At 41.4% G+C, this 26,357-nt stretch overlaps 1 protein-coding gene across 1 annotated transcript; it reads left to right on the top strand.

Moving 5' to 3' along the window:
• Positions 1-25,463, top strand: CDH17 (cadherin 17). Its single transcript, XM_026050026.1, has 18 exons — positions 1-76; positions 635-704; positions 3,506-3,604; positions 4,239-4,376; positions 5,967-6,105; positions 6,952-7,110; positions 7,814-8,013; positions 9,693-9,824; positions 10,829-10,979; positions 11,625-11,840; positions 13,229-13,305; positions 14,727-14,918; positions 16,193-16,437; positions 18,859-18,989; positions 20,172-20,408; positions 21,524-21,640; positions 21,759-21,875; positions 25,027-25,463. The coding sequence occupies exons 1-18, from the start codon at positions 63-65 to the stop codon at positions 25,137-25,139; spliced, it is 2,547 nt and encodes an 848-aa protein (XP_025905811.1). The 5' UTR covers positions 1-62; the 3' UTR covers positions 25,140-25,463.
• The last annotated feature ends 894 nt before the right edge of the window (positions 25,464-26,357 follow it).

Here is a 26,357-nt window from a genome sequence, read left to right as displayed (position 1 = left end):
GCTCTAGCTCCAAGGGACCGCCATTTTATCCCTTTCAGTCCCTGTGTAGCAGACTCCCATTCATGGAAAGAGTCCGGTAATGTCAAAAATTGCCTGATCAATAAAAAAGATGCCCAGCGGTGGTTCTTCAGTAGCTGCTCTCTGTGCTCGAGGTGTTCCTTAAGGAAGTTCAGGCATTGTCAAGGCAGGTGGCATATGGTGGGACCCCTCGGTCCCTCGCTCTGCACATTGCACTGAGCGCCTGCATTTTGACCTTGACAACAGGACTGTCTGCATGAGCCCTGCAAGGCCTTCCTGTGGTTACGGTGTTTCCCACGAATGTGGTGGTGTTGCCTTCACTAAAGCAGAATTGAAAATAGGGGTTGCGTGACATCAGACAGCCCAGGAGGAGGGTTATATGATTTGATGGTTTGGGCCAGTTTTAGCCTCTTTTGGTCAGCTCCATGAAGCTGCCATGGCATGTGTGAGCTCCTGTGGGGCCGGAGGCTGCCCTGCTCTCCTGGTGGAGCTCGGTTCCCTCCAGGCTGTGCTCCTCTGGAGGGTGTAGCCCTGGAGGAGCTTCCCTGTAGCCTCTGCCCCCAGCTGCGTGGGTCATTTCTGCTGCACCAATGTGCCTCTTACCTGTTCTTCACAGGAGCTGGAGCAACATGTCCTTCAGCATGTGCAGACTGTGTGGATTGCAGCTTCTGCTTCTCATTCACTCGGTGAGTTACAGCTTTGCTTTCATTTTCCTGGGCACCAATGGCACAAGTTGCAAGTGAACCTCTAAGCCGTAACCCCCCAAAAAGGCATCTCTGGTGTGAATGCCTGATGGGCAGTGGGCTGCACGCAGAATGGGGGGACTGGCTGTGCATGTACATCCCCAATCCAGGTCAAAAGTTTAGAAGTTGTGCTAATCTTTAGGGGGAAAAAAAAAAAGAAAAAAGCTTAKAAAATGGAGGAAARCAGCTGTCTGTTTTGCTTCTTGTGGTTCCTCCTTAAATACTACTATTTTCCAATAAATGAATTTCACGTTAGTAAAGAGTTGAAAATACTACAACAGATCATTAAACAACGACATTTTTTTGTCTTCCTTGAACTAAGTTCTGAATTATAATCATATTATAATTATAAATATGGGCTAGTAAATTCTACTCTAAGATAAATGTACCACATATATTCTATATGCAGTCTGTAATAKATAGTGCTATATGATTTGAATCATGCTTGTTTCTTAGTTATCTTATTTTTTCTGTGTAAATCCRTTTCCAGGCATTTTTCTGGAGTTGAAATATATCAATTATGCCATTTACAGATTTGATCTTTTAAATTAGGTGTGTTTATTGATATTTACTAGGGTTATAGAGTTGTCTTCTGCTTAACATTTGATATTAAGAATGCTTTTAGAAGAGTCTAATTGAAAAGCTAATAAAAAATCTCCCCAAACAGGGAGGTCCTGGAAGTGGGCCTCATGTGCATCAATGAACATCTAGTTATTGCTTCACATTTCCCAAATTTATTGACCCCAGAAGCACCTGTCCCTAGAGGTCACTCTGTGGCCAGCTTCAGAAGAGATTTCAACTGGGTATGGCCCAAGGAGAAAGCCCCATTTCTCCTTCAGGCCCATGAGTTGTGAGTCATACTGTCGACATACATTTTGAAATATTTATGGTCCATATAAAGTAATTTCAATTGTCAGGAAGAGATTACTCTTCCTTGCTTCACAGGCTGCACTTTGAACCCGCTGGGTTTTATAGTGGCAGCCTTTGTGCTTTCCTGGACAGGCAGTACCCTGTAAGACATGATAGAGCAAAAGTTCCCATTAAACGGCCCTGGGGAAGGTCTCCAAGATCCAGGTTGTGCCCACTAGTGTGACACGGGACCAGCAATAATGGTCAGGGCCAGGGTCCTGCTATGCTGGGGGCTTRGGGTGAATTGTTGGGGAAAAGTAGAGTGCAGCCATAAAGCACATTACATGGGTTTTTAAAATGTATTTCTAGTGTTATTAGTGTTCCCTCGGTATCCTTCCCTTCCCCCACAGCTTTTCTCTGTTTCTCACAATATTACAGCTTTCCTGTTTGCTAAAATGTCGCAAACCCTTGTGGGCGAGGAGAGCAAAATCTCTGGCTATTAATAAGCAGGATCTGGTGTTATTCAAACACGATCTGTGACACGTACACAGCAGTGCTTTAGGGTAAATTATGCTGAATTTAGCCATGCTTCTGTCACAGTCTGAATTAGGTTTTCCCTTGGTAATATGTTAGCTGTGCCTTTTCTGTGAGAGGCCAAATAGTTGTCCCACAAGCAACAGGATCAAATTCAGGGGAAAAGTCATGYGGCAGAGAACATGGGCTGGTTAGTATCACTACAACAACACTTCAAATTCGTATACCAGAATAAAAGTCATTTTTTTATTTCCCTGGAAAAATGAGCCTCATTGGGGAGTTTCACCTGCTCAACCCTACGCCAGGGCCCCCCGTTCTGGTAGGCAGCTCCTCAGCACTGGCAAGATCTCAGCAACAGAGAGAGAAGAGTAGGAGTTTAAGGGGGATTGGTGTKGCCTTCTTGTAATAGGTGTTTCATCTGAATCACAGGCTGAATTGTCTTGTATACAAAAGCTGCTCTGGGAGACTGATCCTGGTTTTGCTATTTTTGATTTGTAGCTCTGAAATGTTAGTGCAGAAAGAGCATTAGAGAGTGTCCAGAACTCTCCAAGACCTAGGGAGGGTATTGTTTCTAAAACTCATGAAAATTTGCCAGAAACTCCATGTGAACTGAATGTCAACCATTGGGAAGAAAATAGAGTCTGAGAGAGTTTTTATAGGTAATTTTTGCCATGAAATGGAAGCCAGAGATCAGCAGGACATTTCTGCTTGGACTATTGATTACACTTAGCAGCAGCTGATGTGAAGGGACAGGGCTTGAACACCTTACTCAGGTAGCCAGAGCAGCTGAGGGCAGGGAACATCCGCATTTTCCCTCACAAAATAGTGCATGGCCAWTTGTGGACTTATTGAGGAAGTTGCAAAGGGTCCAGTTCCTCCAGTTCCTCCCCCTCCCTGAGTCACAGGGGTTGTTCGGTCTCCTTACATACTTAGAGCCACAGGATTGCACAGCTCCTGGATGTGATGTGGCTGGTCCTACTGGGAACATGTGATCTGAAATGCTTTAGCTGGTCCTACTGGGAACATGTGATGCTGAAATGCTGTTATGGGTTTCCTCGGTCCACCTTCCACTCTTTGGTGCATGTGTTGGCTCTTGAAGGCCCTTGTTCTTGAAGACAGAGGCTCCTTAAATTATGTAGTGGTTTAGAAAAGGGCAGTACCTAAATGTTTGTTTTGAAATCAAATTAAGATAGATAYGCATTGAAAAGCCAGGAGAGGCTCAGTGTAGGCCAGCAAGTATCTTTTACATTACACTGCACCAGAATAATCTGTGATAGGCTTTGTGAGGGAGGAATACTCTTTGTGTGTGATAACACTACACAGTCCTCAGCTGATTGCCTCCAACCCTGCCTCTCTCAAAGGCTATGTGCCAGAATTTTGGGAACCTGCATCTAACTGGACCTCTGAAGGATATGACTTTCTCTGTTCCAGAAGGATCTGGAGTGCGCCTCATATACCAGGTAATTAAYGTCTCACTATCCACTCAGATCAAAGACACTCAAACCAAAATCCCATACTTTTTGCATACTGATCTCGTAGACTGTGTTGCCATCCATGTTCATGAGATAGTCTCCAGAGACTGTCTGAATTGAACTTTGGTTTTCACTATCTGAGAATTCCAGGACCTTCATGCAGAAGAATACATGCACTTCTCTCAAGTACGTTTTAAGAGGATATCCTAAAACAGGATTATCACAATCTGCAAGCCTAGAGAATGGGCTTCCATATAACTAGTTTTACTGTTTTCCTKAGGCTCTAAGCTTCCTTTCCCAAAACCATAACCACGGAATGGCAGATCCAGCTCCCAGGCAACTGGAGGATATGTGTCATTATTTTCCATTCCAGTGTTCAGACAAACCCCTGTCTTAGGCAGACATTTCCTTTGGAGGAGAAACCACAGCTCAGATTTCCTGCAGCATTCAGGAAATAATGTGAAAACTCCTCTGCTGAGGATCAGAAAAGGGCAGCTTTGCTTGAGTAGGCTTTTAGAATAGGCTTTTGGAATAGATTAAAAAAAACACAGAAATATTAAATTCATTAAATTATTCTTGAAAAAGGTGTTGGTGATTGCTCTGATTTTTCCCCTCTCTCTAGTTCACAGTTGAGCCGCCTGCAGTGAGTTTAAGAGCGACTGGGGAAAAAGATGGAATACTGGACATAGATCCAAAGACGGGAGTCCTCTACCTCAATGGGTCTCTGGACTGGGAGACCAAAACCAGTTACAATCTGCAGGTGAAAACTCATTAAAAAATACAAGAAGGGAAAGTTATTCATGTTTTCTTTTCTTTGGTAAAACTTGAATAGAGTGGAAAACTGTGCTGATATTTCAAATTGTTTCTTACCTCCCATTTTACAGCCACATTTCTCATTTCTAATAAGGAGTTTTGTTCAAAGTTGCATGATTTTACAGTTCTGGAAGACTTTGATRTTAACCTAACAATGGCTGTGGATTGTGAGCAGTTAGAACAAGAAAGCAGTTAGAACAACATACTCTCAAGCACAGAAAAATTTGTTGAGAACAGAAGTTACCATGGTCCCAAAATCAGTTCTGTAATTGTCCTAATACAAGGAGAATACTTGATTAGAAGTGATGTGACACATTTGGCATCATGAATGAGATGGCTTGCCATCACTGAAGACTGGTGGGGTGAACCTCACGGTTGGAATGTGAAAATAAATTATTATTATCTATTTAGGAAGATTATAATCTATTTAATGACAAATAATGTGACTAAATGACAGACACTGATCTAACCTCTGGCAGAAAGTAGCTGTCTGGCACACGTTGGAGGCTATTAGAGGAAAGATCACTGTGTGCCTGTCCTGTTACTATTTTCTTTTCATAAGCATTTCACTGGGATCTCTGTTGGGAGCAGGCTGGTGATGAGTGGGAGATCTCCTTTTCAGACTCTGTACTGCCTGTGTGAAAACTGGCACTGATTTTTTCTGGTATGCTATCAGCTGTGAAGAAAATGATCATGAAGGGGTCAGCATCTGAAAAGACAGAGTACACAATCATGTTTTAGCAAACCTTAGCTATCTTGCTAAAGAGAAAGATGCCCAGTACTTCAAGCTTAATGATTCCTCGTGCCCAGCTCTAAAGCACCCTTGGTAATGCTATAGAGGACAAATTTTCTAACCCCAGGAGTTATTAGCCCTAAATTTATAAATCCTTTACAGGTAAGGAGTGATGACAGAACTGAAAAATGGTGCTTGCTTAGGAAAGATCAATCATGATTTAATCTATTTTGTGCAAAGAAAGTCTTAGTGACATAGTATATACTTACAGAGCATGGTATGTTCTCTTAAAATCACACAAGGCTGAAAAAAGGGGAAGTCACACTATTTGGAAGAAAAATGTGATCACAACAAGAATTAATTGTTCCTAACAAAGTGTTGGATCAGATTATTTTTGTAGTTGGTATTTACAGTAGTACACTCAAGTCCTTTATATATCATGTTGGGTTTTCTCATTCTTTAGAAAGTATTTATTTCTATTTAAAGAAAAGCATGAGGTCTGAACTATGCAAGAGTCCAAGTAGTTTGCTGAAACTGGAGGTCAGAAATAGCCTTCTGAAAAATACCAGCCAAAGCAGGAGTAGATTATTTTGTACTGTTTGCATTGTATACTGTGATGAATAGTTCACTGTTTTCAGTGAACTGCTGTGGTGAATGTCCCTATGGATTGAGCCACACAAGGATGGTTTTCCCCAGATCTGGATGACAGTAAGAATGACTTGATATTTGGCATCTTGACTGATTTGGGTCCTTTAAGCTCAAATCTATCTATTTCTTTGTTTTTCTTTGTTTTTCCAAATCAAGGTGGAAAGTCTGGATGAAAATGGACAGAGAGTAAAAGGTCCATACACAGTTCTAATACTTGTTGAAGATGTTAATGACAACCCACCAGAGTTTGATCAGCTACAATACAATGGAGTAGTGAGGCAGAATTCCCGTCCAGGTAATTGTCATAATAATTATTATAGTTAATAATAAAAGTGAAATAAAATATCAGTGCTGCTACAAAGCATGAGTTTATTGTGACTGGACTGATACTTCTCAGACCATCTTTGGTTATGGGTTGCTGTAATCCTATCCAGAAAAACAGCACAAGATCCACATCCTAGAAGTGCAGCAGAGAACTTGGCTAACTATTATCTCTGTGACCATGGAATCAAGAAGAGACTTTCACTATTGAATGAACATGTGAGGCTCCATGGTGTGAGAAAACCACACTGGATTTTTTTTTAGCATACCCTTCAACTTTATCCAAGTCAAAAAGGTTTTAAATGTTGCCTGGCTCAACAAAAGGCAAAAAAAAAAAAAAAAAAAAAAAAAWATGTTACCATAGATCTGTATTTTTTTTTCCATTATCTTTCGCTGTGCCCTAGCAGTGTATGATTGTGTGATTGTTTCTTTAATCACAACTCTGCCCAATTACAAGGTAATTTTTTGAAGTTGCTTCTGCTAGAACTAATTTGTATAGGGACTTCACAGTAGCCTAAAGGAATGAGAAATAACAGTTCTGATGCGGGCCCTCTTTGGCATACAGCTTTCTGAGTTAGTTTTGTCACCTCTGCATGTGCCTCTGGTGAGACCCTCCTGCCCAGGACTAGTGGAAGGGTGACCTGCAAGATGGCACGTAGGCAGTGTAATCTCCACAYGCAAGCATTGCTTGTCATGGGTGCCGTGACTGTTGGGATAAAGCAGCAGCTCCCCACAATCTGCCTTCCCTGCTCTGCTGAAATGATCCTCACGTTGAAGTTTTAGTCTGCTCTTGTGACAGCCATTTCTCTAATCYGAACAGGCAAGCCCTTCATGTCTGTCCATGCCACCGACCGTGATGACCCTTCAACTCCTCATGCACAGCTGACTTACAGCATTATCCACCATTTTCCAAACCCTTATCCAAAAATGCTTTTCCAGATCAATAACGTAACTGGAGAAATCTCACCAAGTATAACCGGTATGTAAAATGGTCTTGTTTGTTTGTCAGAAAATAAGCTTGAATTCCTGACTGTACACAGGAATATGGGGGCAATGGTTCTGATTTCAAATTCTGAATAATGGTAGTCTGTGGGACCTGCTCCACTGCTGCCCTGATTTGGGGCAGTGTGTTCATGTGTATCAAAAATTCAAGAGAATTTAGCAGAGCTGGATGCTGGTATCTGAAAGTACAATGAGAAGTGATATAGATCCTCTTGCCCTCCATAATACGCAGTCAGATTTTAGGATTAATTCCATCCCTTGAAATCAAGAAAACCAAAAGCAGGAGAATGAAAAACACGGAGCAAATTGGGCCAGCCACGTGATCCTACTTAAACTGAAATGATGTAAATAATCAAGCTCTTTTGCTGGGCTTAGCAATTGCTTAAAGAAAAAGAACGAAAGCTGCTYGATGATGCCTCTGTATGACAACAGAGCCCACAGAGGTCTCCTGAGGTTAGCCAGGGCCAGTGGAGTGGCTACGTCCACGAGGTGCAATGCTGCATCATCCAGAGAGGCCACAGAAAACAGCTTGCTGAGACTGGGCACAGGCGCCCATCTAAGGGGCGAGCTTGGGGCAGAAGCAAGGGACATGCRTGAGACAATGAGTCAAAGGTGTCTGTAGGTGAACAGTCTCCACARTGTGTTTCACTACACTTACAACTCTTTGTTCCATTCTCAAGGCTCTTACTACTTAGATCCTAAAAAGCAGGACTCCTTCATCCTTGTGGTCAGTGTGAAGGACATGGCGGGGATATCAACGAATGGTTTCACCAGTAGTACTGACGTGTTCATCGTTGTGAAGGAGAGTCTCTGGAAGGCGCCCTCCACCATCTACATCCAAGAGAACTCCACCCAGGAACACCCTGTCAACATCACACAGGTAGGGCCTGGAGCTGCAACAGAGATGGTTGGAGCTCAGCCGTGCCCAGGTGCRTCTCCTGAGTGCACTGAATCATCCTGTCACAGTGAAAAGTGAAAATGCACTCTGCAAAAGCTCTGCCTGACCTGGATCTGAGTGAAAAGGAAGTTTGGCACCTCTGAAATCTGTTCCATGTGTCACCCTTTGGAAATGATGATTAGAGGTCTCATTAATCCATCTTTAATAKGAAAGTAATGCTTTGAATGTGACTGATATACAGCCTAAGTGAATATAAATATCAGACTGAGTAGGTGCTGCCCTTCAGTTTAGAGAGGCTGTTGGCATAACCCATGTGTGAAAACATGATGTGAACACAGGAAACCTTTGGACAAGTTTGTTACAGTCTAATGACTGGATGAAAAGGGGTACTTTTCAGGACTGTTTGGCAATAGGAGAAGGAAAGGTGAGGACACATCAGCTGAATTAGATTAGTGTTTTAAGTTGAGTTTTAAATGTATTAACGTGGAGGAAAAATTCAGGAGGACAGTAATAGGTGATACTTCCTGAGACAGCAAATGTATGGTCTCATTTCCTCTCCTGAGGACGTGTTCTTGTGTAGGTGTCCTGGAGCGGGCACAGCCACGAGCAGCTTCTGTCGAGCGGGGTGCTGCTCTGTGGGAGGAGGAGCAGGGTTTCCTGCTATAGTGGTCCTGTGCCTCTGTGYATCTGCTGCGGTTGTCTCTTGATGGGTTTCTCAGCAGTCCCATCTTCGCTGTAGCACCAGAGACCTTGGATGAATCAAGAGTTAACTTCCTTAAGGTCATTTTGAGGTTACCTTCTTCCATCTACAAAAGAGGCTGAAAGGGGACCAGCTACACTGGTGTCATCACTTCCCTGCACACTGCAGGGACATCTGCTGTCACCAGCACTGTGTGATAACATTTCACCTTATATAGTAGAAGGACTTAAATGCCCTACTTTAGTTTCCTGAATTCCCATATTTTTCACCATTGACCTTCATAGTGCAAATGCAAAATATTTTGGCTATAACTCYGAAAATAAAAAAGTGATGTATACAGCAGTAAATATCGATTTACAGTCAAACTTCCTTTCAGAAACRTTTGACTTTATATTTACTGCATTTCTTTTTAAACCTAAAGCTCCTTTGCGGCAGACTTTGATGAATAAAGCATGCAAAATGTGCACACAAATATGTACATTAAAGCATGTAAATAGCATGGATACATATATGTGCAAATAGGTACTCGACATGTGCTTTGTTATGCCCCATCTGCAAGTTAGCTAAATCAAAATCAAGAGGCAGGAATAGATGCTTTAAAAAGACAGAATAAATCAGCGTTAAGACATTCAAAWAGTAATAATGCTTCTTTCCTCCTTATCACCTTTTATTTGTATGAAACAAAAGTTTCATGCAAAGGTAAGTGTTAGGGCTTATCTTAGACAGCTGAAGAAACGGAGGTAAAGYGCGTTTGCCACGACAGTTTGGTGAGCAGATGTGGATTAGAAGCTGGTTTCCTGAGGCCCGCTGCCAGCATTGCCAACCTGCTAATTTGCTCTTCATGACTTAAAGAGAAGCTAACAGGAAAGCAATCTTTTCTGCTTGTGGCCCACAGGTGATTGTTGCTGAACCTCAGTCAACATTTCTGACTTCCCATTTTGACTTAYTTTTGTGTTTTTAGGTGCACTCAAATGAACCAGATGTAAGTTAYGAGCTTTTAGAAAAAGAAAAGCTGCCCAGACTCCCATTTTCTGTTGATCAGAACGGGATTATTTATGTGACTGAGCCACTGGACAGGGAAGAAAGGGATACGGTAAGTAAACATATAAAACCTAATGGGTGGGAGAGACTGTACCAGGAAGGTGATTACTCATAGGTGAGCAAATACAAGCCAGCTAGAGAGGACAGGGGGGAAAAAAAAAGAGAGAAGCTTGATTTCTTGTCATTTCTGTGTGGAAAAGAATGGCTTAATAGATATGCAGGCACATTCATCAGCTGAATTTGATGTTAACAGTCTTCAGCTTGCTGCTTCTCAATACTTATCTGCAGTCTGGTAGCTATCACTGCCCACTGCATAGATGGAGCACAGTGTGGAGCTCACTATGGCAGAACTAAAGGTATTTATGCTGTGGTGTAGGCAAAAGTAGGAGCTTTGGGCATTTCAAATCCTCCTGATCTATTACATAGATCACAGGGATCCCTCCACAGCAGCAAGAGCAAACAAACATAAAAAATGACCTTGCTGTCAGGAAAGCCGAGGGCTCTCCATGCACTGACCRAGACCCAGGAGCTTTGTTTCTACCTCACAGGACCTTCCTACGGGTCACTCTGCCAAGAGCACCAGTGTCCTTCCTGAGCCAGGCTAAGCTGTAACCACGTGTGTGCATGCGCATTTTGCTAATCTTTCAAAGGAGTTTAACTCTGCAAAGATACTCCAGAGTTCCTCATCTGAGGGTCTGTCAGAGAAAACCCTCTGGTCCTTCTTGCTCTTGGAGGAAATTTAGGTAAAGACAACCCAGGGATCAGCTATGCTGGAGAAATCCCATCTTCATATGTGACAGAATTGCTTATGAAAAGGCAAAAATGAGATATCCCTACCCTGAAGTTTTGAAAGACTTAAGTTCACAGGGCATTGAAGTGTTTGAGTCATTTCAATTCTTTAGAGAATCCAGATCTTAAGCAGTAAGATGTCATGGAAGTAAACAGTGTGAAAGAATATTTTATGGTATGTAAGGCTTGCATAGTTATATACATTTAAATGTAAAATCTTGTCATTATGGAAATTCAACACATCTAATAGCAAAGTTCTCATTGCAGTACTCATTCTTTGTGGTCGCCAAAGACAAAGAGGGAGAACTGGTGGACAAGCCTCTGCAGATTCATGTTATTGTTGAAGACATAAACGATAATCCCCCTGTGTGCCAGAAGGCTCTCACTATCCTTGAAATCCAAGAGAATGAAGATGTAGGTAAGAAAACAGGCTCTCCTCTTTTATGCACATCATTTTGGCCTTGTTACTGTTTACAGGTGGATGCAAATGAAGCTAAAAATTCTGATCCCAAATAGTAAAATCTAGCTGTCCTGGAGGAAAGTTTTCTAATACAAATAGTGCCCGTTTTTTTTTTTCACTTTGATAATTCATGTGGGAAAGATTTCAACARCCAAAGAGTGACAGAACCCAAATTAGTATAGGAAAAAAAAAAAAACCCCAAATCTGTTTCATTTAAAATATAAGATTATTCTTTACTGCAACTAGAGTTTTGTACAACCATTTAGAATGTAAAAAGAAAAATATCCCTCCATATCAGTGGAGGAATATTGTACTAACTAATATCAGTCAAATAATATCARAGTATCCAGTTGCTCCTCCAGAATAATTCCTTTTAACTTCAATAGACCATTATTGAAATCCTTCTCTATGTGCTCAAGGCTAAGGTGATCTCCTGTGATCTGTTTTGACTTCTGCTCAAAATGATTGTGACCATTATAGTGTTTGCTGCTCATATTTTTATTGTGACTCTGCTGTTTGCATTGCTATCACTGTCATCAGTGTGTGCCTCTATGGGGAGAGAGAACTATGGCATTATCAGAGTAACTYTAATCTCTCCTGCAGGAAGTAATATTGGAACTGTGTCTGCTACGGATATGGATGAGAAAGACACCCTGAATTCCCGTCTGCAGTTCAAAATTGAGAGCCAGRTTCCTGCAGTTCCTGCAAGTAATCTGTTCTTTATTCAGCAAGACACAGGAGTATTGCAGTTAATTAGCCGTTCATTAAACAAGCGGATTGCTTCAAACTACTCCTTGAAGGTGCTGGTGAAGGATACAGGTATGTAGAGCCTGTTGCACATTGGAAAAAAATTGTTCGCTCTGGCATCCCTAGTACTTATTGTCCAAGGGATTATAGGAATCCTGAGGGATGTATTAAAGAGAGTAGCAGAACTGAAAGCTGCTTTTCTCTGGAATTGTATTTATTCTAGAGATCTTCTTGTTCTTTCTCCAAGCTCAGGATCAGGGCATTCCTACAAGAAAGAAGTTGAGCAGGGGGTGGGAGACCTATGCGACTGGGAAAGGAGCCGTTGGGTAAACTTAATGAGAAAAAGAGAGCATACATCATGTGGAAGAAGGGCCAGGCCACATGGGAAGAATGTAGGTACATTGTCAGAGAAGGTAGGGATGCAGCTCGGAAGACCAAGGCCCATTTGGAATTAGAATTAGCAAGAAATGTCAGGGACAACAGGAACGGCTTCTATAAATAGATGAGCAGCAAGAGGAAGACTATGGAAAACATTGGGCTGCTGCTGAGTGAAGAGGGTGCCTTGGTGACAGAGGATGCCGAGAAGGCAGAGTTACTAAATGCCTTCTTTGCTTCTGTCTTTACTGCTAAGGCTCGTCCCCAAGAAATAGAGAACCCAGAGAACCAGGAGAGAGGAAGACCTTCTGCTGGTTGAGGAGGATTGGATTAGGGATTACTTAGGCAAACTGGCCACCTATAAATCTATGGGCCCGGATGGGATGCACCCAATAGTGCTGAGGGAACTGGTGGGGGTTGTTGCTCAGCCTCTCCATCATCTTTGAGAGGTCTGGAGAGCAGAGGAGGTGCCAGGGGACTGAAAGAAACCAACGTCACTGCAGTCTTCAAAAAGGGCAAGAGGGAGATGCCAGGAAACTACAGACCAGTCAGCCTCACCTCTGTCCCTGGAAAGGTGATGGAGCAGCTCATCCTAGAGAGTATCTCTAGACACGTGAATGAAAGGAAGGTGATCAGGAGTAGTCAGCATGGATTCACCAAGGGAAAGTTGTGTTTGATGAACCTGATAGCCTTCTATGATGGGAGGACTGGCTGAATGGATGATGGGAGATGTTGTCTACCTGGACTTCAGCAAGGCTTTTGACACTATCTCCCATAGCATCCTCAGAAGGAAGCTCTGGACAATTCAAAGTTATTCTCTCCTTAGTAAAAGGGTATAATGAAAAATAACAGGGAAATCAGAAGAAATGGTGGAAATTAGGGAATGAATAACTAGGAAAAGGAAAAAGAAGAGAGAGAAATGAATTTCTCGTTGACTACAGATTATTGAAATTCATTTCCTTACAACAGAAAGGCTCTGCTCGGACGAAGTGATTTGGCTCCCTACATGGTGAGCCCTTCAACAGCAAAGTTGTTTTTTCTGCAGGAGACTTGCTTTGATACTGTTTTGTTCTTTTTCTGTGCAGTATTCCAAACAATCTGTGATGTGCAAATACATGTCATTGACATCAACGATCAGATTCCCATCTTTGAAAAATCAGATGTGAGTATTCTCATATCTCTAGTAAACTTCATTGATTTGCCCAGTGGAAAGATATATATAAAGAAATAAATAGTTCTATTAAAGCAGTTTATTCCAGAAATGTAAATTCTAGAGGGGAAAACAAAACCAAACAAAACTTTATAATCAATTAAAGTGTCTGATTAGGGAAAAACAAATAAACAAAAAAGGAACCAAAAACCTAATGTAGCTTCTTCCAAGTTCCCTTCCAAACACAGTATTAATGTATCCAAGAAAGAGAAATGTGTTTCTAGCTGAATGAATAATCGACCTGGCTATTTTCTTTAAACAAAGCAGTGATCCAATCCTTGGCCAGATATGTGCCTGCTGGCCCTGGTGAGAGTTTCAGGCTGTTGCATCTTGCTTTGAGGGAGGTGTTGAAGTTTGGCAGAGAGACCTTAAGGCCTTCAGTGATTTCTGCTAGTTGGCCCATCAGACACTACAATGGGTATAGCAGGTCCCAAGGATTTCATCATTACCTAAGAAAGCTGAAGCAGACTCCCACTCCAGACACAATCACTTCTACTGGGGGTCTGAGCTCCCATRTACTTGTAGGCAATGCCAGCAGTGGAGTCAGGTATAATGTCTTGCGAATCGAGTATGTTGGTGTCCTCTTCTGGGGAAGCTGAAGTGTTTGTTGGCCTGGCTGACTGCTTTGACCAACTCTCTATTGACTTGATGGGAACTTCAGCATGTGCAGACTGTCAGCCCTTGTAGCAGGCTGCCCACCTTCCCAGCTAGAGGTGGGCAGGACATGATCTCAATCAAACTGCTTGGTCAGGGCACAYATCAGTGCAAATGGAGCGGCACCACCAGAATGACAGAGGCTTATGCCACATGGAACAATTAAATATTTAACTGTCTCAGTGGCTAGGGTTTTTCTAGTTTTTTTTTCTAGGATTTGCTAACAGGCACAGAAGAGACCTAGGTGCTGTTGCTACCACTGTGGAATATTTAAATATTGTATATAAATGGAAAGATTTTATTAGAAGAGGTTAAAAGCTGCTCCAATCTGCCTGGTATTGCAGCCATGCTAGTAGCTTGCTCAGACAGAGATCTCTTCACCTTTGCTAAATGCACAGCTGATAACCAGCAGGCGATTTGGAAAAGGGGGAGATAACAGTTTGCAAAAATTGTAGTGCCTGGTTTGCAGTCCTCATTTTGCAACGAGGATCCTCAGCTCTCCTGCTGTCAGGCACTTCTCTAATGCTTTTGTACCTCTCTCCCTAACCTAGTTAACTACCTGTGCTGTGAAATGGAGCTGATGCTTCCCCACCTCACAGGACTGCTGTGGGTGGAGATACCTTCGTGCATGTGGGTCACAAGCCTGTTGTAGTGCTGAAGTCCTTATCCTTGGATGGTGCTTGGTGTGTTGTGTTTCAGTGACCTCTCTCTCTCCTTAGTATGGGAATGTGACTCTTGCTGAAGATCTCGCARTAGGAACAGTGATACTTGAAATTCAAGCTACTGATGCAGATGAGCCTCTCACGGGGAGTTCTTACATTGTTTACGAGATTAAGGAAGGAGATCCAAACAAAACATTCATCATAGAGACGGATCCCGAAACAAACCGAGGATTCATCAAGATTAACAAGGTGAAGAGATGGGTTTATTCTTTTCATCTCTGTTCTTCCATTTGATTTCATTTGTCATTTATAGTGGCTGTACTGGTGATTGTTTGTAGACAGGTGGATCGGTGGTCACCTGTAAGCTGTTGTAGGTGGTGGAAGGTCCCATACTTGGGTCCATGTGTCTGCACTATGTCCAGGCACACCTGCTGTCCTGCCTTYCCCATCAACTGTTTGCCCTCTGCCAGCTCTGCTGCTGTCCTGTGGTCTGGCAGCTGGCCAATGACACAGATCTTTACGAATAATGGGAAAAAATGCATTATTTGAGTGATTTCACGGCTCTTGAAAACAGAAAGCCAGCTAAGCCACATGGTCACAGTGAGGAACAGTCACTYTGCAGATCTTCCTCCTTGGTGGTGCTCTGGGACCTTGGTGCCTTTGTAGTGGGAGATGCAGGTCACTGACTTWCCTCTGCATCAGAACAAAAAAGCAGTTTGTCCCTGTTGAGGCAAACATTAATGGAGATAAAGCTGAGGTTAGTGAGTGCTGTGGTGAATGATAAAACACACATTCTGAGTGTTGTAATCAGAAATGCCAGAATCATTTCCTGTTGTGTCCATGAATTTCAGTACCAGAGGTGTTCTCCCTTCGGAATTAACTTTCTCAAAGATGCTTGTAATTAGGKGCCTGGAAAAAAATGTAATTTATTTTCCAAGTAATGACATACTGTTTGTGTGGAGTTCACCTGCAGCCAGCCAGGCCACGGGCAGGCTGGCAGATGTGCTGAACCCAGGATAACATCTTTCCTGAGGTCGCATTTGTGGAATACTCCATGGTGTTTTGCACCCTCATATGACTTGTCAACCAGAAGTCATGCAAGTCATGACTATTGCTATAAACAAGATATACTTATTGAACATGGTCAGGCAGGTGGCATCATTATTTGGAAATGCAATTGCTGAGGAAGGCTGTGAATGAGCATGTGATTTCATTTAAATTCATTTTCCCAGTGTCRTTCTGCTCCCAGGTTGCCCTTGTTTCGTCTATATTTGAGATACAGTCTCTTCTTTGGGAAGAGGAGGATTTTGTCTTTGTGTCTTTCGGCTTCCTGGGGAGTGCGGGGGAACTCTCTTTTTTGGTTCAGGACCAGTGCTGAGGGCACTCTAACCTCCTCACTGTGGGTCACACACTGACGGGTGGGYTAAGGGTGCCAAAATGAGAAGTTCCTCTGTTTTTCTAGGATTTGCTAAGACAAACAGTGGGACAACTCTTTAAAGTATTTTTTTTCCTGATTTTTCCAGGCTCTTGATTTTGAAACAACTCCAGTGTACCACCTGCTGATCCAGGCCACAAACCCTGAACCTCTGGTGACAGGAGTGCTGTATAACTCAAGCTCCATTACAGTCTTCAAAATTTTTCTAAGCAATGTGGATGAAGCACCTGTTTTCAGCCAAGAAGCTTACATAACAGAAGCATTTGAAAATATTCCTGTCAATACCCTGCTCGCAACAGTGGAAGCCTTTGATCCTGAGGGGGATACTGTACGGTAAAAAAAAAAGACTGTGATTTATTGCTTATATTCAGGATATAGTGGGAGGATAATTACCTCTGTTAGTACAGGCCTCACTCTATGGATACCCAGTTAAAATCTTAAGAGGAGATAGGGCTTAGAATTTTTTTATCATACAAGAAGAACATACCTGGTATTTAGCATACAGGAATAGAAAATACGTTTTTATAGAGCTGTCTATTTCTTTTCTAGTAGTACAAAGTGGTAGGTTTAGTTCAGAGGTGACCTTGAACCTACCTTAAGGTAACTGCTGGAAAGTGGTTTCCCAATCATCTTCATATATTAGAACAAGCACCACCTAGTTGGACTTCTTGGAGCAAGAAACTAAAAGTGGAAAAAAAAAACAGTATATATCTCCAGCCAAAAAGTAGATCTGATTTGAAAATAGCAGAGTTCCCACATCTATGCTACCAAATACCTTTAACGATGAATGAGGTACGTACAGAATTCTCCTAAGAACCAGTAGGACCACAGCTCCTTTTCGTGTTGCACACGTAACAACACGGGGTTTGGCATCCAGCAGAGCACACACCACTTAGAGAGAAGCTCAAGTCTTTATTTGATAATTCATTCGTTTTCTTTAAATTGAGTCTTCTCTACATAATTATCAGAGAGTAAAGGCCTGTTTCTAGTGTGGATGCCAGGRTATACTGGCAACTTAACTCGTACAGCCATGAGTGGGATGTCAGAAGTATTAAGCTGGTGCCTCCAGGTTGTTCAGTGCTGTATCCTATGGTAAAATCACCTTGAGACTCTGCCAGGCCATGATCTGTGCATCACGCTCTGCTGCATGGTATGCGTGAACCTTTACACTAGTGACAGATACAAAAATTATTTGTGGTTCTTGCTGCATGATTCTCATCTGGAATGCTGAAAAAGTCAATCCAAACCATATTAAACAGTCCTTGAAATCTAACTAAACTTCAACAAAACACGAAGTAGTTAATGGAGTTGCAGGGTCTGACTCTTAGGAGAATTTTTTTTCCCAAGGGGGAGTTCATCTGGTTCTTTATTTTCCCCTAAATTTTGGGAACTTAGCATGTTTGGCTGTCTGTCAAGTTTGGTTGAAAGTGAGTCACATAGTCCATAAGCTCTGAGGGATGATGACAGGAACAGCTGACAGGAATTCATGTTTACATAAACCACATTTCAGCTAAAAAAATAGGTTAAAATATATAGTATACAAATAGAAGACATATCACAGAATCACAGAATGGTTGAGATTGGAAGGGACCTCTAGAGATCATCTAGTCCAACCCCCTGCTCCAGCTGGGACACCCAGAGCACGGGGCACAGGGCGGCATCCAGGTAGAATTTGAAGACCTCCAGAGAAGGAGACTCCACAGCCTCCCTGGGCAGCCTGTGCCAGGGCTCTGTCACCCTCMCAGTGAAGAAGTTCCTCCTCACATGGAAATGGAACTGCCTGTGTTTCAACTTGTACCCATTACTCCTTGTCCTGTCACTGGCCACCACTGAGAAGAGCTTGTCCCCTTCCTCCCTACATTCCTCCTTCATGTATTTATACATGTTAATCAGATCCCCTCTCAGTCTTCTCTTCTCCAAGCTGAACAGCCTGAACTCACTCAGTCGCTCCTCATACAAGAGATGTTCCAGTCCCTTAATCATTTYTGTCGCTCTCCATCACATATGCATGTTAGCATGCTGTTTTTAATGCAACGTGTACTCAAAGAATGAAAGTATTGAATTAAAAGGTTGCATATGCCCAGTGTCTGCATTTTAACTTGGTTGTATGTTCATTATGAAATCTGTATATGTGAATACCCTGAGACCTTGTGTTTTGAGAGTAATATAAAGGCAATGATGTGGCAAAAGTTTAAAAGACCCAGTGTGTTGGCTGCTCCTACTGTAATTATAGGCTGCATCAAGACAGGCAGCAGATGACCACTGCAATATATCTCAAGGTCCTCGTCCCTTAGCTGTCCAGCAAAGGTCCCTTGGCTGTACCTTGGTTAGTCTGCACCTTATACCAGCACTCAACCCAAGACACGGGCGATGTGATGTTGAGGGAGGGACACTTGAGTTAGGACACTGGACACTCCTAGCTGGAAGCTTGGAGTTCCCTAGTTAGGAGTAAGGCAGAGTTGTGATATGCAGAAGATTCTGCTTCTTTGGAGCAGCAGTGACATTCCTAGGGTTCTGTTCTTACTTTTTGTTCTCTGAATTAATCCGCATCAGAAACAATGCTTTGGCTTCCATTCCTCTGTATCTGCTGCCTAGGTGTAACATCAGGACTTTTCCAAGACTGCTGTCTTTGAGCACAATAGTAATCAAGCCATTTGCCTGTAACGAATGAAGAAGTAATTGTTTGATCCAGAGATTTTTTTTTTCCTGATTTGGAATAAAATATGTGATTTTCTTTTCTTTTCGTTTCCAAAGATACTCCTTAGAAGGAGATGTGAAGAAATGGCTGAGGATTGATTCATCCACTGGGAAGATATACACTGCCTCCCTGGTGGACCGAGAACAAACACAAGCATATGAAGTTCGGGTTGTTGCATCGGAGACAAGTAAGCAAGGAAAGGACTATGTATACACATGGTATTTATGTATAGACAGTGGGATTCCCTGCACTTGCTGCCTTATGAGCAACTGCAGTGCTTCGTGCAACACCATACTTGCTTCATGAAGACAGGGCCACCAAAACTGAACTTTTAAAAACACAGGAGCATGAATTACACAAAATTTTCTCCAGGGCTGGGGTCATCAGGTGCATCTGATGTAATACCATAGTCACATGAATTTTAGAAAATTTTGAGGTATCTTTAGAAGGATTTTTACTTAAGCATTTACCTCTTGTAAAAGAAATCTTGATATTAACAGGTAGTATGAAGTTAGCTATCATATGCCAGTATATTTGTTTGAGCAGCACAGCATACAGAGATATAATTTCTTCAGTGACTTCAATATTAATATTGTCTACTATATTTTTCACTTTTAAAGTTTTTAACTCYTCATGTATATTTTAGTTTCCTGAAAACACATGTGGAAAGTAAGTTGTAATCTGTGTAAAATTTCATTTTATTAATAACCTCCCCACCACCTCATTAGTTTGAAACATGTTAGAATTCATAGTTGCAAACATTGGGATCTTTCAAGTAGTCCATCTGAAGAGGACTTTTACCAAAGAGAGGTTAAAAAAGATGAGCTGTATCTGATTGAATAAGGAACAGATTATTAAATAAGGAACAAATCTAGATTTCCATTATTAAACACAGATAACCAGTAATGTTGGTCATGGCTTTCTGGATATATGTAAAGACAAAATTACTGTATGTCAGGAAAAAGGAATGCTTCCTCAAACACTTAGCTAGAGTGGGGTCATCCTTGTGGGAATGGGCAAAAGAAATGAAAAGGAAGTTCTTGGGACCCTTTTCCTGGGCATGAGGCAGAACACTGACTCACATTTCCTGCTTATAGAAGGGAGAAGGGGAGGATTTGGAGTTTCATGCTTAAAAGAGAAAATGCTCTGACCTTGAATATGATTGCTTACCAGAAACGATGGTCTAGCTGTCTCCTTSCATTTGCTAGTGTTCTGTAGTTACCAAGAGTTGGGATCAAATAAACACTATTATTTTATAAGTGATAGTAGATATCATGAATCCCTCAGGACCTCCAGATGGAACAAATACAGCAGTCCCAACTGCAGGTCCAAGATGTGATGTATAACTCTATCCTATTAAATTTTACAGATAATGTAGCTCAAAAATCCAAAGCAACCTTCATAATAAACTTAAAGGACGTGAATGACAATCCTCCGCGCTTAGCTATGAATTATTCTCCATTCTTCTGCTACCCACTCGCTGGAGGAGAGAGAACACTGATTCAGGCTACTGATGATGATGAACAGAGGTTTTATTCAACGTTTATCTTTTCTCTTAAGGATGATATGAATACAAGAAATAATTGGGAAATCTCAAAARTCAACAGTAAGTTGATAAACCTGTTCTTGTATGCATATGTCAGTCTCAAAATACTTTGGGAAATATGAAGAAATACTGAATTCCTTTTTATTCTTAGTAGTCTATGTCCAATATTTAATGCAGAAAAAAATAGGTTGTTAAGCATTTACATGCATTTTGGTATGTGTTTATGTGAACACCTAAATCTTTTTTTTGAGCAATGTCTTTTAGCATATAGGCATGCTAAAATTTCAGTAGCAATTAGGAAAAGAGAAACGTGTGCCTCAGTGAATATAAGTTACTTCTTATAAAGAAATAGAGAAGTTTGCAAATTGTCAGTTACAGACATTTCCTCTTCCAAGGTAAGTCCACACAACCTGACTGGAGTGTTTTGAAAGGAGCCAGAAAAAGGTCTGTAGTCGTGATAGAGTCTTGCTTGCATTCCCAAAAAACTTTTGATGGAAGACCTTAAAAAGAAAGCAGTGTTGATGTTATGCAAAAATAAAGGATTTTGAACAATCATTTAAAATGTGGAAGCTGGAATAAACAGTCAGTTCTTGCAGTGGAGGGAGTTCACAAGTAGGTTTTCTGCAGCAGTCTTCTCCAGGACCTGAGATGTTCTATATATCCGTAATAGATGTGGGGCCTAGTTAGGAGAYGAAGTTCACTGATGATACAAATTATTTGAGAAGGAACCAAGTGTGAAGAATTGCAGATGGTCTTTGAGAGATTGGGAGGCTGAACAATGAAAGGGTATATTAAATTTGGTGTAGATACACATAACATAATGCACATTAAAAAAAAACAAAAAAACCCTCCTAAGTTCACATATAAAATAAAGAGTTCTGAGCTGACGAGTACAAGGCAGTAGTGATACTGTAGCCTAATGATAAGTAGTAGTTCCATAAAAATATACCATGAAAATGTTGCTATAGTTCCATGCCATATGGTTCCTTCTGATTTGGTGTCTGAAAACCAGTGAGACCTGTACAGGGTGTGTGTGAAGAAAAAGGGGAACTACAAGAATGTGCAAAGCAGCCTTAAGAAACAAGACCTCAGTCATAGAGCACTGCAGCTGATGTGAATGTCTAGCTAAATGTCTTCCTTGTGCTGACACAAATGTCCCATTTCCTACTTACCAGGTACTCATGCTTACCTTTCTCCAAGACATACTAACTTTGAAGAGAAGGTCTATAATGTTCCAATAATAATTAATGACAATGGAAGACCACCTTTGGAAGCAGAAATAAATCTTGAAGGTATAGCATGTGCAGTATAATATGCACAACTGATCATTTCAAGAGAAAAGCAATATATATGAATAGTGAAAGAGAGCTGTTAAAATTCTCATTAGTTTTATGGTATTTCTTTTTGCAGTAAACATGTGCAGGTGTTCAAGTGAAAAGTCATGCTTTATAGAAGTCCAACGTGAGCACTCCAGGCCAAGTGCAGGCCAAGCAATTGGGATTCTTCTTGGGGTATTGCTCGTCATTGGTAAGTGACTTTCTCTTGGTTGATATGAGGCTAGTCCTACCAAGTATGACAGTGCTGCTGCTCTTATGAAAATGATTTACTCCTGCAGTGAAGAGACATGATGAATGTCACAGAGTAAGTGAAAAGGTGGAAGATCTCATTATGTTCAAGCCCTGTGATCACTGTGATGATTTAAGTTTCTGATCCAGAGGTGACTTTTCTGGACTTTATATCTGCATGCACATGAACTACCACTGCAAATAGCTATTACTAGGGAGAAGAGTGCACCCTAACAAGTTTGCAGATGATACAAAACTTGCAGGAGTGATTGATATGCCAGATGGTTGTGCTGCCGTTGAGAGATGGGCCAACAGGAGTCTTAMACAGCTCAACAAGAGGAGATGCAAAGTCCTGCATTTCAAGAGGAATAATCTCGTGTACTACTACTGGCTGGAGAGCAGCTTTTAAGAAAAGGCTCTAGGAGTGAGGGTGGACAACAGGTAGACCATGAGCCAGCAACATGTCCTTGTGGCAAAAAAAGGGCTCCTGGGCTGCATTAGGCTGAGCATCTCCAGCAGGTCAGGGGATGTTGTCCTTCCCCTCTGCACTTCCCTGTCTTCTCCTTCAGTTCCTGAAGTGCTTGGTCCAGTGCTGGACTTGTCAGTGCAAGAGAGACATGGACATACTAGATGGAGCCCAGCAAAGGACTGCAAAGATAGCTAAGAGATTGGAGCATCTGGTATACGAGGAAAAGCTGAGAGAGCTAGGACTGTTCACCCTGGAGTGGTGAAGGGGATATCTGATCAGTGTATAAATACCTAAAGGGTGTATAAATACCTAATGGGTGGAGGAAAGAGGATGGAGACAGATTCTTCCCAGTGTTTGCCCAGTGGCAGGACAAGAGGCAATGTGCACAAGCAGGTATTCCATTTAAACAAAAGGAAAAGTGTTTATGGTGAGAGTGGCCAAGCATGGGAACAGGTTACTTAGGCAGACTGTGGAATCTCCATCCTTGGAGATATTCAAAACCTGTCTGGAAAGAACCGAACAACCTGCTCTGGCTGACCCTGCTTTGAGCGAGGATTTGGACTAGATGATCTTCAGAGGCCCCTTCTAGCCTCAACTCTTCCATGAGTCTATGAAAAGGTTGCAATTGTAGTAGTAACCTTTCTGTTGATACCTGCACCCTTTTGCTTGCCAGGGAATAGATTAGAGTCCTGTTTTTGGCTTTCAGATTATAGTGAAAATAGTGAAGGGTCCAGGGATGTTTTGTTGTTTGCCATCTGTAAACTTCCATACAGTTCCTAAACATAGCTCAGAAATTACAATTTTACTCATCTACTTTAGCATCTTAAGTTTCTGTTTTCTGGTGAGGGAACTGCTTTGAGCTGTGGGAAACTGGCATTTATACGAACAAAGCAGGATTTTGCTAAGTGATAATGAACAGAATTATATTCTTATAGGCAAGAGCTGATGCAACTTTGACAAATAGCTTAATACTTTTTCCAAAACAAGACAAAATCTTGTTTGGCATTCTTTTTATAAATGTGAGAGCAAAGCAGTCGGGATGACTGTTGATGGGATCCAGTTCCCTAGAAGCTAATAGCAGGAAGAATTTAGTGCACAATCCCATGTGAGTTTGAATGTGATGGTCACAAGCAACTGGGAGGCTGCGAGTCAGCTGTGAAGAGGGGAAGGAGTGTGGGAGATCCATGCAGAAAWTCAAAGAAGGGGAATTAAATACATTACAGACATCATATTCAAAAGAGGCAAATTAAATTAGAGGATAACAGGGAAAACTCCCCCAAATTTATGTAAGTAACAATTACTTCATTTCTAAAAGAAAAGGGAAAGAGCCCCTGAGAACAAGTGCCTAAAAAGACAAAACTAACACTCTCTGCTGACTATTGTGTAACTCACCAATCCCTTCAGCAAGGGAAAGGGCTGATGCATATGTGATGCATATGWGTTTGTCTTTTGAAGATAAAAAAAGAAAAAGTTCTTATTCCAAGGAAATCTGAAATGGAAGAAGCCCTACTCAGACCATGCAGTTGAGAAAGGAACCCCCCCATACTGCATCTTCATGACTTCTGTTCATGTATCTGACATCTTGTTTCTTTGTGATACCCTGGTCTGATCAAGTGATCAGTGTGTGACATGATATACAAGGGAAATTTTGTTGGATAAATAACTGAAGACCCTTTCATTGCAAGAGTGCTGGCTACCTTTGCAGGAAGTAGTAAAAGTTGCTACTGGTTCATAACTTTTTTTTTTTTTAAAGAAGTGTATGTAACTCATAAAGACCTTTAAAAAGAATTCCTAAAATGAATGTACGTTTTCAAGAGAAAGCTTTTCCACTTTAAAGTCAAAGTCAGATGATAGCCTCTCAGGTGGAGTCAACATGGATTAGAGATGGGCAAGGGAAAAAAAAAAGAGTAGAAAAAAAAATAGAAAGACTTTGTAAAAGCTTGCAAGGTTATATGCTTTGACTTTGAAATGCAGAAGATATGACCATAAACCCAGCCATTTCCTAGAGACCAAGAAGACAGTGGACTCCTGCATGAGCTACGGGCTGTCTCAGACTTCAGTCCTTTCCCTTTTCAGAGCACGGCATCTGTGAGCCTCTTCTCTTCAAGAAAAACAAGAGCATAAGTGCAGAGAAGCAAAACACAGCAAAATAAAAACAATTCTAAATCCTCAAACAGTCCAGCATGCTATACATTTTTATTGAAACAAACCCCTCCTCTCTTGTAAGGTGTTTTTCCCAAATTAGGCATGCTGCTTCATGCACTGAGGCACTGCAAAAATGAATGTGAAATAAGGAACTAGCAAACAGAACAAATATTCATACAAATGTATAGGGGAGATGGAGTAGCTGAACACTTCTATATACTTTACAGCTGTATGGAACAAGGATATGTTTAAATTGAACGAAAATCCAACACCAGTAAACAGGCAATAAGTTTACATACAGTATAGCATAGTGACAATGATTTTATAGTATTAAATGTATGTTTGTAGATGTATGTATTACTGTGCATATATAAAGCCATTTGTTTTTATTCAAGACGAAGCAGTATGACAATTGCAGTGTGTCAGGTTCTTTGATACAATATGTTTTCAGGAACTTTCCTCTGCTCTCTACTGACCCTCTGCTTCCTCTGTTTTTCAGGTGCCATTTTAGGGGGTGTGTTTTTTCACATGAGATACAAAGAGAAAAATAAAAAGAAGAGCCATCAAGAGGATGCAAAGGATCAGTCTGAAGTTCTTAATCTGGCAAAATGACTGTTTATTTCATCAAGAGAATAAATGACCTTTGGGTTGGGAAGAAGCGACCTTTGTAGCTCCCAAAGCCCAGAAGGATATTATTATGAACTGAGGATGCAAACATGCAAAAACAAGCTCCCGTGGTTTTGTCCTTAGTTTTCTAGCTAATGTTATTCAGTCACAAGACAAATACTGTCTATAATCTTCAGCAGCAGCCATTAATAAAAATATCAGTTTTGGCAAATGTTAACTCACGATGACACCAAATGCAGAACTCCTGCAAGGATCAATACGTGGGACCAGTTTTCTTTGTTTGGCAGATCAAGTGAATGTGAACATTCTGGAGAACTACATTTTATCTGGCTCTTTGCCTCTTTATGCATCCACATTTATGGCTCTTTTCATCTCGAAGAGTTACTGAATAAAAGAAAGTTTAATGAAGTCCACTGCTACATTGAAGATGACCCCCAGAGTAGGAGGAATCCCTCTGATTCTTGGTAAAGCAGCTCCCAAACTTAGTGCAATCAGTCATCTCTCCTGGGTCGTGCTGTGTATGTTGTGCTTGTGAACTTGTGTTATCAATATCAATATGTAAGGATGATGTGACATTCAGTTCCTCGTTTATGGCATCCGCTGGATATAACTGGCTCAGGAAGCACCATGACTTTCAGTGTCTAAGTTAAAACCACATGTGTTGAGTCAGGTGGAAATTTGGTCATGTGATGTTTTATCATGCTGCTGCCAATAGTTTGCTTGCCTTTTGATATGAATAAAAACGTCCTTTAGAGGTTGTAGTGTCTATTTATTAAAAAAAAAAAAAGAGAGAGTGTGAGAGACAGTGCATGAAAGGAAACCATGGCTGTTTGGTTACCTGTTTTATTTAACCTTATGTTTTGCAAAATGCAGGTTAGAGATGATGCGTGGCTGTGTGAGTCAAGCTGCTGTGGTCTCTGGAAGCACTGCAGTAATGGTTTCGGTAAAAGGCACTTGGGCCCAGGATGTCATCACAGGAGGCAAGGCTTTCTCCTGACAGCATGCCTATAGAAGGGCATTTCTGGTGACAGTTGGAGGGAGACTTTTCTTTTAAGCTATAAATAAAAACTGACAAATACTGTGTTACACTGAAAAGGGGATATACTTTTGAAAACACTGAAGAAAAGGTCAAATGGGAAAGAGCATGCTTGCATGTGTAGGGCTTCCAAAATAACTTCTGCATGCAGCCCAGAACTAGAAAAA

The sequence above is a fragment of the Nothoprocta perdicaria genome, unplaced genomic scaffold (genome assembly GCF_003342845.1).
Source record: "Nothoprocta perdicaria isolate Ctin4 unplaced genomic scaffold, notPer1 scaffold_64, whole genome shotgun sequence".
NCBI lineage: Eukaryota > Metazoa > Chordata > Aves > Tinamiformes > Tinamidae > Nothoprocta > Nothoprocta perdicaria.
Note: the sequence above shows the minus strand (reverse complement) of the source record. Positions and strands in the feature narration are given on the sequence as shown.